The 14,717-nt window shown below is 47.8% G+C and overlaps 1 protein-coding gene and 1 long non-coding RNA gene across 3 annotated transcripts in view; one reads left to right on the top strand and one right to left on the bottom strand.

Annotated features, from left to right (window-relative positions):
- Nucleotides 1–974, bottom strand: part of LOC115607615 (ubiquitin carboxyl-terminal hydrolase 22-A) — a 101,123-nt gene extending 100,149 nt beyond the window's left edge. The window contains exon 1 of one of the 2 annotated variants that reach the window (XM_030485112.1): nt 76–974. In XM_030485112.1, coding sequence (XP_030340972.1) covers nt 76–201 — 126 coding nt within the window. In that variant the 5' untranslated portion in view covers nt 202–974. The remainder of the gene's footprint in view (nt 1–75) is intronic. The other variant, XM_030485111.1, reaches the window with a different exon arrangement.
- A 570-nt stretch (nt 975–1,544) lies between these two features.
- On the top strand, nt 1,545–6,850 carry LOC115607617. Its single transcript, XR_003991295.1, has 3 exons — nt 1,545–1,992; nt 3,545–3,693; nt 6,366–6,850. It is a non-coding gene; the product is annotated as an uncharacterized LOC115607617 (long non-coding RNA).
- Nucleotides 6,851–14,717: the final 7,867 nt, after the last annotated feature.

The following is a 14,717-nucleotide window of genomic DNA, read 5'->3' as shown; positions in this document are numbered from 1 at the left end:
GACGGGAGCGCGTGTGGGGAAGGGCCGGGAAGGGAAGGGGGGTGGGGGGAGGTGGATGCGGGCCGCCCCCGGTACCTTGCGCTTCCTGGTCTCGGCCGAGCCGCTCCACACGAAGCACTGGTAAATCGCCCGCAGGTTCTGCTTCCAGTTCTCCACCTTGAAGCCGGTCACATGGCAGCACCCGGCCGCCGGCGGACTCATGTCAGACCCCCCCACATCAATCCGCCCGCAGACGGGCCGGGCCGGCGGGCAGCGAGCCGGCCCCTTCCCCCGCTCCGCACCAACCGCACGGCCGCGGGCGCGGGCACGGGCCGGGGCGGCCGCGCGCCCGCCCTCAGGGGCTCCGGCCCCTCAGGCCGCCGCCTGCCGCGCGGCCTCCGCCGCCCCCGCGGGCTGCTGTGGGGGCGCGGGCAGCGGCTGGCACATAGAGCCGGGGCTCCGCGCCGCCACGGCCCCCCGGCTCCGAACAAAGCGCGGCGGCAGCGGGCGGGCAGCGCGCACTCCCTCCCGCCCGCCCTCTCCCTCACACACAAAGATGGGGCTCTCTGAGGCGAGGAAGAGAAGGAGGAGGAGGAGGCGGCTGGAGCGGCCGCTGCCGCCCCCGGAGTGGCCGCCGCTCCCTTCTACCTCATAGAGGCCGCTGTGGAAGCGCCGGGCGAAGGGGAAAGGGAGCGGGGGGGTAGGGGGGGGGGCGCTGGCGGCGGCGACCCTGGCCGCGGTGTGAGCGAGCGTGTGTGGGGAAGGGGCGAGTCTCCGCCCGCCGCCGCTCCCGCTCCCCCAGCCGGCCGCCCGCCCGGCTCCTGTCTCTTTAAACCGCCCCCCGCCCCCCCCCTCCGCCTCCTTCGTCGTCTCCTTCCTCCTCGCCCGCACCCCCCTCCGCCCGCCGTGAGCAATGGTCCGAGCCGCTAACTCAACCTAGCCCGCCAGGCCCGGAGTGGGACAGACCAACGGGGAAGGGGCGGTAGGTGCGCCCCCTCTGCCCCGCCACCCTTGAGGGAGGGAGACGGAGGGGAGAAGGAGCGCGGCCATTGGTCCGCCCGCCTGTCACTCCGCCGCTGAGGTGCCCGTCTCTAGCCTCTCATTGGCTGCTTTCCCTTTCTTCTCCCCCTCCCTCCACCCTTCCTAGCTAGCATTTCCCCCTGCCGGAAAGGGGCGGGAAGGGCTCGGCCGATTGACAGGACACCCTACCAATGGAGAGGAGAGGCGGGGCCTGTGCGTTGAGTATCGCGGCGGGATTGGCTAACACTCTTGTCAGTCACGTTCCAAGGCGAGAGGGGATTGGCTACGGCCGGCCGAAGGGGCGGTCAGGGCTGAGGGGGCCGCGCTGCTGTCACATCCGCTGGTCCCGGCGCTTTCGCTGCTCCCTCAGCGATTTCCTGAGGGGAGAGGGGCGGCGGCGGCGGCCGGGCCGCTCCCCGGGGCCGGGTTCCCGCTCCCGAGGCCGGGCCGCCCCCCCCCGAGGCCGGGCCGCCCCCCCCGCCAGTTCCCCGGTCGCTTGGCAGAGGCACCTTCGGCCTCCGCACCACAGCGGGCTCCGGTTAGGGCAGGCGGTACTGCGGGTCGAAACGAGCAGGAGAGGCGGGTCCTTCCCCCTCCTTACCGTTCGCAGGTTCAAGGAGCCGAGTGCGGCTGATGTGGGGCCGGTCTAGGTGTGACAGAGCTCGCCGGGGTTTGGGGAGAACATGTGTGCAATGCTCCCGTTTGCCCTGAGGACCATATATGGTCCCTCTGCACTGCCAGCCTCTGCTCCTGGTGTTTCCAACAGGGATGAAATAAAAGTAGGGTATAAGCAGGACTGGTATTAATTCAGCTTTATTTCCTATACAAGGAAATGAGAAGACAGTGTAAAATGGTTGAATCTGTACATAGTTCTTGTATGCCTCGTGCTATAGGGTTACACAATGGTGGAGTGAAGCAAGAAGAAAAGGATGGGATGTCGGAAAAGAGGCAGGAGGCTTTCCAGAGGTCCGGAATGACTGTACAACAAGAAAGGTAGTGGTTAAGTATCACTGCATTATTAAATCTCTCCTCTGTCAGGTTAAAGCCATTCCCCCTTGTCTTGTCACTATGGGCCCTTGTCAGAAGTCCCTCTCCAGGTTTCTTGTTGGCCCCTGACAACACCAAAGAAACTTTCTGCATGCCATGATCATTTTAACACCAAACGTGCAGCAGATGATAGATTTGAAAGAGTGTCTCACCTAAGAAATGTCATAAACTGGTTTTAATAACCTTGATCTAACATCTGCCAGATCTTCAGCAATGAAAAAACCAGCAGGAAAATACAGATCTTTGACATTTACTAATTAAACGACTCTTTTATCTTCTTGGAAGAAATACATGTAAGTCATGTTTGTGTTCTGACATCATCTGCTACAATTAATGAAAATGAGTTTTGGATCTTTCTCATGAGATACAAAAGGGGCATCAAAGGAAGTTTTAATTCAGAAGCCAGTCTTCAAGCACACCCTGGGCTCTCTGGCCACAGCCTTTTTGCTGTGGCTTTAACATTACCTAGTCATCCATGCCTGGTTTCCACCACCAGGAACGTAGTTGTGATCATTTGGAAACAAGTTCTGTGTTGTAAAAACACGTTGACTGGTAAAGCTTAACAAAACGTGATACTATATGTGTTTCTGCCATCCTGAATGTCATCTCAGCAAGAGCAGAGGAAATTCCTTTCCTCCTAAACATGCTGGAAGAGCTCTGGTTCGTATATTGCTCTAAAATGCAGGATTGTTTTCTAAACGAACACTGCAAAACATGCTGGGATGGCAAGGAGAGGCAAACCAAGTGATATAGCATATAGCTTTATTAGGGAAACTAAACCTTGGTGGTCAGAGATTCACTAATCCCACCTACAGCCTGCTTTGCCAAGAGGTGGTGGCTTTGTTCCTGCTGTTATCCCTCTTTCTTAGCCCACGTCGCCCCAAAAGCCACTCAGTCTCTTCCTAGGTTCTCTGAGAAAAAGCCACCTAAACACCCTTCAGAACAAAGCTAAAGATTACCAGCATTTAGTTTAAGGTGGGTGATTATTGTCCTAACAGCATCTGGTATTTATTCACTGGGATCTGAGTATTTGCAGTTAAACACAATCCCCAATATTACTACAGTCTAAATCCAAGTCGAGAGTTATTCTTATTCTGCAACAACCTACTGTTACTAATCTCAGGCTTTTCTCCATGGCTACCACATCAAAACAGAGATAAAGATAAAAGAGACAATTTCTGCCAATGAAATGTAAGTCCATCTCTCTGAAAAGACCAGGAGACCCAAAAGACAATACACATGTTCAGTGCCCTGCACATCCTGAAATGTTCACAGGGATATCTGTGCTGCTCTTTCTTGCAGAGTCCCCATGTTTACCCAATGCAGAGTGTGGTGCAGAAAGAACAAGAACTGTGAGTTTAGAAACATAAATGGTTGAAGAAACACCTGCATTTGGTAGTGGTTCTCTCTCAAAGAAATATTGCATTTGGAAAATGCTCATTTTTCTCTCTGGCCATTTCAAGAACAGTGACAACATTTAACTATTCCTGCTCCCTAGAGGTTTCGTGGTCCAGCTCTTGAAGACCTCATGATGATGTGAGAAGCATCCTTAGAGACCTAGTCAACCCACATGCAAGACACCCACCCTTGATCACATCTGCTGTCAATGGGAACTGAGGCCCAATGTCACCTCCCACAGGCAGAAAGGTAAGAGATTTAAAGATCAATTCTTAAGACGAGGTTTCCAACGTATGAATGTTACCTTTCAAACTTGAAGTTCCCTCAAGGTTTTCTGTATTCTCTATAAAGAGGAGACTCTTTATGCCAGAAATCCAAGCTGAAGTTCTTGTCAATGTGTCGTTTTGGAACCAGAGTAAAAATCCACTCTAAAATAGTGTAGAAAAGTGGCTCTGGAGATATTTTGAGACCATCTCCTCACTTGGAGAGCTTGAGGCAAGCTCTAGAAGAGGGCAGTGCCATGAAACCCTTTGCTTTCTATCTTGTGAAGACACCAGAATCTTTCCTCTGAAGTATAAAACTTTGGCCTCTAAAACACTCCTGCATTGTGCCAGCCCACACAGTAAAGGTGACACAACAGCACAGAGCAGCAGTCAAAACAACATAGGGGTGGAAGAGAGTGACAACATTTTGTCACCTAGTAATTCTTAAATCAGGGCCTGCTTGCTCCACATACACACACACACACACAAATTTACAAGTTTGCTGTGGTTTAATTTACTGTTTGGCATAGCTTGGGAATTTTTCTAGAATCAAACCTTTTGGTGCAGCAGGCAGCTTGGGAAAGGACTTGTCTCTGGGGGAAGGAAAGAGTTTCAATCCCTCCTGTGTCTCCTGGAGGAATTTTTCATGTTAAAGCATTGATGATTATGCTAATGAGTTCTTATGCTCAAATGCCAATGGAATATAAATGTTGATAGTAGCTAAAACATACTGCAAATGTGCAGCAAACTCTTCCTCCAGAGAGTCATCTATGTTACATGACAGCTCATCTGGGAAGAAGCAGCGTTCTTCATATGGAAAAGCAAACTAGCTGCATCTTCGATCCATGTCATCCCAAAGTGGCACTTCCAGACTCTGCTACATAGCCATGAATCAATTCTTACTTCATCACTTAGGTATGCTTTTCCACATAATATGTGTTAAAATGTCCAATTTAGTTCTCAGGTAACCATGAACCTTTCCCTTTGATCAGATGTATGAGCAACATCAAGGATAGAGCTAGGATTCCTCACATAAACTTGGATTGCAAGTGGAACTGTCTTAAGTTTGAACCTATAAGAAGCTGAAGACCCTGGTTCCAAAAGTGGATTTGAAGGGGTCTATTCAGGAGCTTGCATTGCTTGCTGGTTCGAATCTCTAGGACTGACCAGCTTGCAAAGTTCTTAATTCTGCACATGCTTGGTAGATCTGAGAAAGAAAATCAGGCTGAGAGTTGATTCTCCAGAAAATCAGCCTGGAGAAGAGAAGGCTCCTTAAGGGGAGACCTTAGAGCAGCTCCAGTGCCCAAAGGGGCTACAGGAAACCTGGAGAGGGGCTTTGGACAAGGGCCTGTAGGGACAGGAAAAGAGGGAATGGCTTTAACCTGCCAGAGGGGAGATTGAGATGAGCTCTTAGGCAGAAGCTCTTCCCTGTGAGGGTGCTGAGGCGCTGGCACAGGGTGCCCAGAGAAGCTGTGGCTGCCCCATCCCTGGCAGTGTTCAAGGCCAGGTTGGACACAGGGGCTTGGAGCAACCTGCTCTAGTGGAAGGTGTCCCTGCCTGTGGCAGGGGGTTGGAGCTGGATGAGCTTTAAGGTCCCTTCAACCCAAACCAGTTTTAGATTCTATGAATACGTTGCCATAAAGTAGTACTCCTTAATTGTCATCCTGCTTCTGGTAGACCAATCAAAGCATACCCCTAAGTAGGCACTTCTCCATATAAAGAGAAGCACAACTTGGATATTCTGTGGTAGATGCTGGACTTCAGCACTTTCTCCTTTCTGGCTTCCCCTGGACCCAGCTCTGTAGGTATGGACTTCATTTCATCTTCTGGTATTTTCAGGCACCCTAAAAAAGTTAAATTCTCCCACAGTCTAAATGGAAAGAAGTTACAGAACAACTGTGCTTTCCAAAGTCCACATGGAAAAATGTTTGAAATCCCAAAAAGATCACTTTTAACATTGTAAAGTTACTCCATTTTTAAATCCTTAGTGATCTTTTGTTCCTAGCTCAAGCCTTTTCTCATCTAAGCATTATGAACTTCCATCCAAGTAGTAGTACCATTACTTAACCCAAAGCTTTTAAAGCACATCAGGCTGTACGTCTGACCATGGGGCTTAAACCTCTGGAGATATCATAGGTAGAATCTGTTGCAGATTCTGCCTGAAGCTGATTGCCTTTAGTTCCCAATAAAGCTCATTTGAGATACTTCAGACACCTCTCAGTGTGGGGAGAACACTGTGTACCTGCTCATTTATCTTGGGGACAGAGGAGTGACCTTGCTACAAAACTGAATGGGTTGTAAGGTCCCAGCTACTCCAGCTTCTCTAAAGCACAGGTTTTGTTTTCAGCCCAGTCCGCTGGTAACAGCACCTGATAGGTGCCAGCTTAGAGGTTTCCACATGGATCTCCCAGCATAAGAGACAGAGCAGCATCTTGAATCCACAATATTCAATGACAAAGAGTTGGTTCAGCTGCACAGGTCCTGCCAGAAGGATGCTTGTCAGTCCAAGGACTAAAAAGATGGGTGGATTTCAACGGATTGAGCTGACTTACAACTTTGTAATCGACTCTTGAAGTTTTCCCTTGGAATCACAGACCCCTGGATAGCTCATTTAAATCCACTGACAATAAGCTTCCTTGTCTTTGTGGTCTTTTGCAGACCTCTTCAAAGCAGTGCACAGAATTCCATAGGTTGAAAAGAATCCTAGAAAACCAGAATGCCTGCACTTATTTTTGTGAAGATCATCAGCACTGTCATAGGATCAAATCTTGGCCCCAGTTGAACTCAACAGGAATTTTGCCACTGACTTAAATGGAGCTAAAATGTCATTCCTGCTATTTGTCAAGTCAATTACATCCAGACAATACTTTAACATCTGGCTTCAACTGAACACACAGAAATGTTTGCTCCCTCAGTCTCTGAAGAAAACACAGGACATTGGCTATCTCAATAAAAAATGAAAGCTTTGTTCTTGGCAAGCTGCTTGTAATTAAGAGTGGATCTGTCCAGTGATACTATCGGAACCAAATCCCTGTTCTTTAGCATATAGTTATTGGCAACAGCATCAGGAGGTTCTCTGTCATTTTCTGGGAAGAATGTCAAAAGCACCCATCTACTGTTGAAAGGCATTCTGTTGTAAAAACTTGGTTTAGAACAACAGATCTGCCCTCATCTGTGGTTTCCTACAGACGAGGGGGGTTTTCACCCAATTCATCTTCTGGTTCTCAAGCCACTGGAAGGTCCCTTGCTAGGTTAGGTAGAGCTGTTCTAGCTAAACCCCTTTCTGAGTCTAGTGATTAAAGATAAGGCTGAAGAATAGAAGGATATCATAGAAGGATAACGGGTGTGAGCTCGTTTCCCTCTCTAAAAACCCAGCTGAGACAAGGCATTATTGGTTTATTGCAAAATATTCAGGCTGGGTCAACCACAGGAGGGGTACATCTTTTCATGCACTAAAAATAAGGAAGCTATCAAGTAATTTTATTAGTGGTGACTTAAAAAGATCTATTTGGGTGGCAAGAACCAGCTGATGTCTGGAAGAAAAGGGATGTACAAAGAGAGGGGCTTTTATGCCTGAGGTAGATGAGGATCTGCACGCCATCGTTCCCTGCTGCAAGTACCACACCACACACCTGCGCAAAACCAGCTTCCCTCCATCTCGTTCCATCCCCTGGGAAGCAGAACCAAAATCAGGCTCCAGGATCTGATGAGCCTTAATTCCCAGCACTTAAATAATTAGTTTCTCAAATGTACGAAAACAAGTCTCATTTTCTGGATTAATGAAGGAAGTTGGGTTCCACTGAGCAAAGCTATTACAGAGCTGCTAATGCACGGCTTGATTTCATCGCCTGCCACTAAGCACAGAGCATTGTGGGCTCCTGGGAGAGCAAGAATATAAGGAGAGCAGTGCTGGAGGGTTAAAGTGGAAGGCAGTGGGGGAAATCCTAGCAAGACTTTGTGGTTTTATGCAGAGGGAGGGCTGGTTTTATTTGTGTGTCTGCTGAGCCTCAGCTGGCTTTAGGAAGATGCCATACAACCCCCCAAAAAAAGGCTAAAGCTCAGTTTGATCCAAAGGGCTGGACAGTTTGCTTTAATCACAGGCAGGCAAAGGCAATTTCTGAAGCAGGGTAACAGAAATGTAATGTTTTTCCTAACTGGAAGGAGAAGGGACTGGGAAAATGTCAGACTGCTTTACTCTGCCCTGGGAGATTTAAACCTTGGCCATATTACATGAACAACTCAACACTATGAGGACTGTTTCCTTCTCCTCTCTGCTTCGCTATTTGCTGCCTTGCCCCAGACTCTACTGTTTCATACAGGCAGAAACAAGAGCCTGCACTGAACCTCTCCTTGTGGTACACGGAATGGGGAACAGAGAATAAGTAGGAAATCAGGGCTTTTGAGATGTAACTACAGCTATTCAACAGATGCAAAGTCATGCATCTTCTCAGACAAGGTGAGATGGAAGGGCCAAAGGAGTGTTGATTTCCTTAGATTCGTCAGCCATCAAAAAGCCCCACTGTGTGTCATTCTCCCCCAGTCATTAGTACATCCATATTAGTGGACCTGCAGTTCTGGATGTGGATTTGGGGGTAAATAGCTTCTTACACTGATGTTCTTCTAACTGCAGTACTGCCAATGTGCCCTCAAGCACATTGTCACATGTGTCACACCCTGCAAAACCAAACCAAACCAAACTCTTTGAGGATGAAAAAATGCCTGTCATTGTAATGGAAGCCCTGGGTTACTCAAGAAACCTCAGTGCAGACATGCAGCAGCAGTTGAGAGACTAAGGAGGAAATCAATGGATCTGTGAGGGCTTGTGCAGCCAAGTTTGTGCTTCACAGCCCAACTTTCAGAGGTAGGGACCAAAGAGCTGCAGAACCTCATCACCTTCCCAGATCAGGAGCAGTGTTCTAGAGGTGGCCATTCAGAATTAAGCATCTTTGAAAACTCAGACGATGCTGCTTCTTAAGTCAGGGCTTTTTGGACCACCGAGGAGTTACACCCTGAGTAATTTAGCTGAAGCAATCAGGAAATAATTATGTACAGTGGAGAGTTAAAAGATAGCAATTAGACTGTCCAAATAAACAACTGAAGTGACTAAAAAAGTCCACCCAAAGCCTACTTTTAAGGCACTATTTAATGTAAATGAATCACTTAGTGGACAATGCAACAATCATCTGTTCAGCTTCTCTTCATTATCAAAAACAATGCAAAAGGATTGGCAGGGAATAGCCATGTGCCAGAGGGAGCCCTTTAGGAAATACCACAGAATGTGGCCTGGCTTTTGTCTGTTCTTCTATTGTGTTCTGACAATGCTTCACTAATGAATGTCCAACGTCATTTTGGTTGTCCTTGGTTTTAACTTTTGTTTTGTTTTTCCCCCAGACAGATCAGTAGTAATCTTGGCCTGAATGAATTGAAATGCTGCTTCGTCTTAGACTTCCACACGTTATATATCAGTTTTGCCAAGGTTTAGGAGGCTGAGGCTATGTGGTCTCAGGCACCCTGGGAAATCCCATTGAAGGTGATGAGGCAAAATCCTTCAATTTGGGCAAAAATCCGTTAAGTCTTAAAGAAATCATCACCTCCTTGGAAACTTTGAACACTTACTGAATTCACTACTTCAGGGAGTTGGATACTCAGTAAATTCATCTTTGAATACTCAATTTGGAATCACACTAACCTCATTCTAAAAAAAATAAGCTACTTTTCCATAGGGAGTATTTGCACTGATCGTGCCCAGCATTATCTTGGGAGATACCTGCAGGAAACTGCAAGCTAAAGGGAATCCCCATTAGGTAAACATACCAGGCAGGCACCTATGTTAGAACAGAGGCTAAGAAGACAGTATCAAGCCATAAATCCTGTCATTAAGCTTCAGAACTGATGATCCACTGGCATTCACATCCCTTTTTACTGCTTTGGAAGAGCTGAAAGTTCCAACTTGGTGGCACAGCAGGTCCCCACAGGAGTGCCCTTTTCCTACCTGGTTCCTTGGCTCACTCCTCTGTTGCTGCCACCACTTCCAGCTCCTGCAGTGTTGTGGTTCAACTCTTTGCAGACCCACAGTGTAAACCAAATCCCGGAAATAGTCTCAGTTAAGAGAAAAGGGCAACAATGAGACACAACAGAGAAAAGAGAGGGGCAGATAAGTAGAGAAAAAAGCATGTGGAGTGGCACCCAGACTTGGACTTCTCAAGGTTGTCTCTGAGGTTATTTGTATTAAACAAAATCTTAGGCTCTGCAGCAAATTCTAACAGCCAGAGATTATTTTTGTCAGCCCCAGTGACAATAAAGCATGTGGGTTTGTAGTTAACACTATCTAAAACTTGAGATAGAAATACACGCTTCATAAAACCTCCCTACTAGCTCAGACTTCCAAATAGAATAGACAGAGATGGCACCAAACCCCCCTAGGGCTTCTGCTTGCGAAACCCCCACCAAGTTAGCTTGCAATGTGGGAGTTTTACTCACAGCATGTATTCAGAATGCCACCGAAGGTGGGACTCCAGAGGAGGGCTGCCAGCCCATACTGGGGCCATTTATATTACCATTTCCAGCTTCTTCCTGTCCTTCAGCTGGAGATCATTACTGTTGAAACAGAGGCTGCAGAATGGGTGGCACATCTTCCCTGTGGCCACTTGGGATAGTAATGCAACCTGAAATAGAAGTTTATTACTATGGTACTTTCATAGAATCATAGAATGGTTTGGGGTGGAAAGGACCTTAAGATCATCCAGTTCCAACTCCTGCCATGGGCAGGGACACCTCACACTAGACCAGGTTGCTCCAAGCCCCATCCAGGCTGGCCTTGAACACTGGCAGGGATGGAGCATTTACCACTTCTTTGGGCAACCTGTTAACTTTACTTCAAGATACATGATTCTTGATACCTACTAGGGGGAGCTGCCATGTAGAGTTATGGAAATGGGTGGTTTTAATACCTTAGAGCAGGAATCCTCAATGTTGCCCTTTCACTACAAATAGTTACCACTGGACAGGGGTTGGGCAAGGAGGGACAGTTACCCAGCTTCTAATAAACAATACTTCATTTCACAAGCCCATTGCCACCGTTTGCACCGACACTTTTTAATAGCAATCTCTGTTAAAAGACAAAAGATCTCAAATAGGAAGGAAAAAACCCCAACCCTCTGATTCTGTTAACACTTAGAATATTAAAGGCATCATCCTACTATTGAGATACACCAAGAAGAAAACAGATTAATAACCCCCTTTCTTTAATAAACTTCCCCTAAGACATCCCAAAAGTGTACTCAGTAACGTTCTGCTCCTCCCTGCTCTGGCAAAGAATGTTTTAGTCCCTGGAGTGGTTGCTGAAGTCAGGTCTCACTGTAATTACACCTCACAACAGTGCGGGGAGACTTAATTACCAGAGTCACTGTAGGTGTGTTGCCAGACAGATACAACCCAGTCCTGCCGGAGGAGACACGAGGATCCAGCTGCAGTGGGCATGTTAGGGAAGCTAATTTGAGTTTGAAGAGAGGGTTTTGAGATCCTCCTGTTAAAAGCAGCACAGACACACCCAGCAGCCTTTATTCCAACCCCTCAACTCCATCAGGAGGGAGTCTGTGGTTTAAAAACCTCTCTATACTCACCAGGAGATGCTCTGCCACACCACAAGATTTCATATTCAACTCTTCCCCCCCCCCCATAAAAAAGAGTGTGACTCACCAGTTTCAAACGGTGACATTTCATTCCCAAACTATTCTGGGAGCAGCTGGCTCCATAACACATGGGGATGTGGGGAAAAGGGAGAGAGGGAAGAGCCAGATTGCAAAGTGAAAACCACTCATTCTCTCCCCCACACAGGTATGTTGCTTTTAAACTGCAGAGCCACATCAGTTGGGACACGCTGGCAAATTCCAGTGGGGGGAAAACAATAAAACAAGCACATTTCAGGGGGAAAAAATATATCTGCACACACTAGTGATGCAATTCCCTCTCAGCCAGGAGGGACTGGGAGAGTGGTTTGCTCTCCAGATCTAATAGATGTGAGGAAAAGCACTGTCCCCACTTCTTCCCAGTTTGAACCCCGCCGTTCTGGGCTGCTCCTTCAAATGGTTTCTCTGTGATGCAGACCCAAGGTTTAGTCATCAGCAATATCTTACTAATGATGAACAAATGTATGTGCAGTGGGATGGTGACAACAGGGGAATGACAAAGAAATCACTGTCAGCTCCCAGTCCCGAGAGGAGTTTTGTGTCATGCTGCAGTTTAGCATTGCTCCTGTCCCTGCTGTGGGGACGTCACTGTTGTAACATGCAGCACGTGAGGGCACTGGCCTTGTGGGCTTGTCAGCACACACATGGAACTGCTGTCACTGGTGCAGTGCCAGAGGCAGCAGCAGCATCTCTTCTGGCCTCAAGACTAATAAATCTGTGCATGGCTGATTGACCTCAGAGCAGCAATCCAGCCCCATTCATTAACGGTGGTGAAATTCCATGGGGAGGGAGCTGTAAGGGATGTAACCTCGCAGCCTTCCCAATGGGAGTCTCTGGGTGCAGGTTTGCAGCTTGCAAGGCATGAAGGCTGCAGGGATGTGAACACACTATTCATCCCTGCAGATGAGTGCCAGAGGGGCAAGGAGAGCCTCAGGGCAGGCCCAGCACAGGATGGTTATCCTCGGAACCCATCCCTGTGCATGTCTGCACAGGAAATGTTTGATTACAATTTCATTCATCTCCTCTGCTGCCTTTCTCAAAGACAAGGCTGTTTTTCTGGCTTTCCTTACCCAGCACTGGCTTTGGACCTTGCACTGGCAGATTCAAGCCTATTCCCATTCTTCGCTTGGGGAAACCTCAGTGAAATTGGTGCTCATTCAAGGAAGAGGAGGCTGACTCGCTGCAGGATGCTGGCATGCAGCAGCAATGACCTTGGCTAGGTAACTGTCTCCTGAATACAAAGATGGATCTAAAAACAGCAATTCCCTTCAAAAAGAAACAACCAATCTTCAGCTAAGGTAGAGAAAAGCAGTGGTTTGTTAAATAAATGCATCTATCAGAGCTGGGTTTTCTTTTCCCAGCTTCCCTAAATGCCCTTCACCAGCAGAGAGGGGGAGGGGACCTGCTCTTTGAAGCCTTTTCCTTATGGGAATAGAAAACACGGAAAGAATTCAATGCTCTGCCACAGCCCAGCAGCACTGATACACGCTTCAAAACCCAGAGCCCAGAAGACAAGCTTGGCTGGTGGGTGCGGGTGCCTGGGAGCCTGTGCTACCACCAGATTAGCCTTGCTCAATAGCCAGCATCATGAAGTGTCCCCCGTAGTGTTAAAGCACAGAAAGAAGAAGGGGAAGGAATGGAGACTGGGGAAGGAAAATTAGGGAATTCTGCGCGGAAAAGAACTGCGGTTATTCAAACCTTTGATCAAAAGCACCATCTAGTGAAGAAAGGGATCACTGCAGCTGGCATTGCTCTCTGGGGCTGCTGCAGCAAGCACAAATGGAATGTGACTTTCACCACAGGTTTGCCTACTAAAATAAACCCCAGTATCACCATATGCACAGCCCGAGCTCTGAATGAACAAGGACAGGCCCCAAAATTGCTACCCCCTGCGTAAATATGTCTGCAGTGGAAATGTTTTCTCCTCCTCCCATCATCTCCCAGCAGAGAATCTCAGCTACTCCTGAAACCCACAGGGAATGAGGCACTACAGGAAGAAGAATGATTTCCATGTTATAATTTGGGAGCTAAGGAAAAGAAAAGGTAAGTGACCGGTCCAAGGTCATGCAGGAAGCCAGAGGCAGATCCGGGAATAGAGATCAGCCACCCTGGACCCAGGGATGCCTGAACAATAGCACAGCCTCTCCCTCTGTTGTCATTTAACTCTTTCCTAACCCACATAAACCCAGAAGAGGGGCAGGATATACACTTCTTCTTGCTGCTTTACAGCTCTTGGGGGCCCAGTCCTCAGACCTTACCTGCTAAACCATCAAGGGAAGGCAGCAGAGAAGGATAGGGTTGGATATCCTGAGATCAGTGAAGCTGCAGGTAGAAGATACTTGTATAAACAGGGCCTGAGCTGTCCCCTCAGCAATTAAAACAACCATAATTAGTATCTTTATGGAAATGGTACCTCAGCTTTGCGACATCTCCATTTCTGTGTGTGACAAAACATCATCTCCCCCAGAGGAGGAGATACAGTTAAAATGGCTGTGGTGTATGTTTGAACATCTATAGAGAGGCTATTGCTCCCTCTTCCCCTGATTTTGGGTTAACTGCAATGATTGGGGATTTGCAGCATGATCAGACATCAGAAATGCAGTTTCACTAAGTCTATCTACACTGTTGTCATACTGAGCCTGGAAATGCTGCAGTGCAGGGGCTGGAGGAGACACTAATTACAAACAACTGGAACCAAACCTTAGAGAAACTAACTAAAAAAACCCCAAAACAGATTCAGGTGATGAAAAACCCCAGCGAGTGAAGTGAACTGAACATACAGCAGAGAGAAGAGCTCAGAGAAGGAGCAACCAGGGCTCCAGCAAGAGTTCTCTTAAAGGAGTTTGATGTCCTTGAGTCAGAGCCCAGTTCCAAACCAGAACTATAAGTGGAGCAAAAATCATGATCATCTTCTTGATCCACTGCCTGCAAGGGATATAGATGATTATCTACAAAGAGCTGCAGGGGCAAAGAAGGGAAAAAGCCCCCCAAAGCCCTTCTGTTTTCCACCACAGATCTCTGTTTCTATCCCTTATTCTCTTTTCACTCACTGCTATAAACCAAATCCATGCAAGCAGGGAGGGGAGGAGGAGAGTTTGTGCTTTTGAGACAAGAGAATCTTTAATCAAGCCACAACCCTTTGAACATTTATGTTTTCTAGCTAAAGGCACTGTGAAATTGGGAGCTTTCAGTTCAAACTAGTTCAAGGATGTTTTCCCTGGGGAAGGTTTTGGTTACCCAGTGGAGGTTTCTGCACAGATCTTTGCTCTTAGGGTAAGCATCCAAAGCTTTTCTTAAGGAAGAAGCTACATCTCCTCCTCCT

The sequence above is a fragment of the Strigops habroptila genome, chromosome 4, assembly GCF_004027225.2.
Source record: "Strigops habroptila isolate Jane chromosome 4, bStrHab1.2.pri, whole genome shotgun sequence".
In the NCBI taxonomy this organism is placed as follows: domain Eukaryota; kingdom Metazoa; phylum Chordata; class Aves; order Psittaciformes; family Psittacidae; genus Strigops; species Strigops habroptila.
Note: the sequence above shows the minus strand (reverse complement) of the source record. Positions and strands in the feature narration are given on the sequence as shown.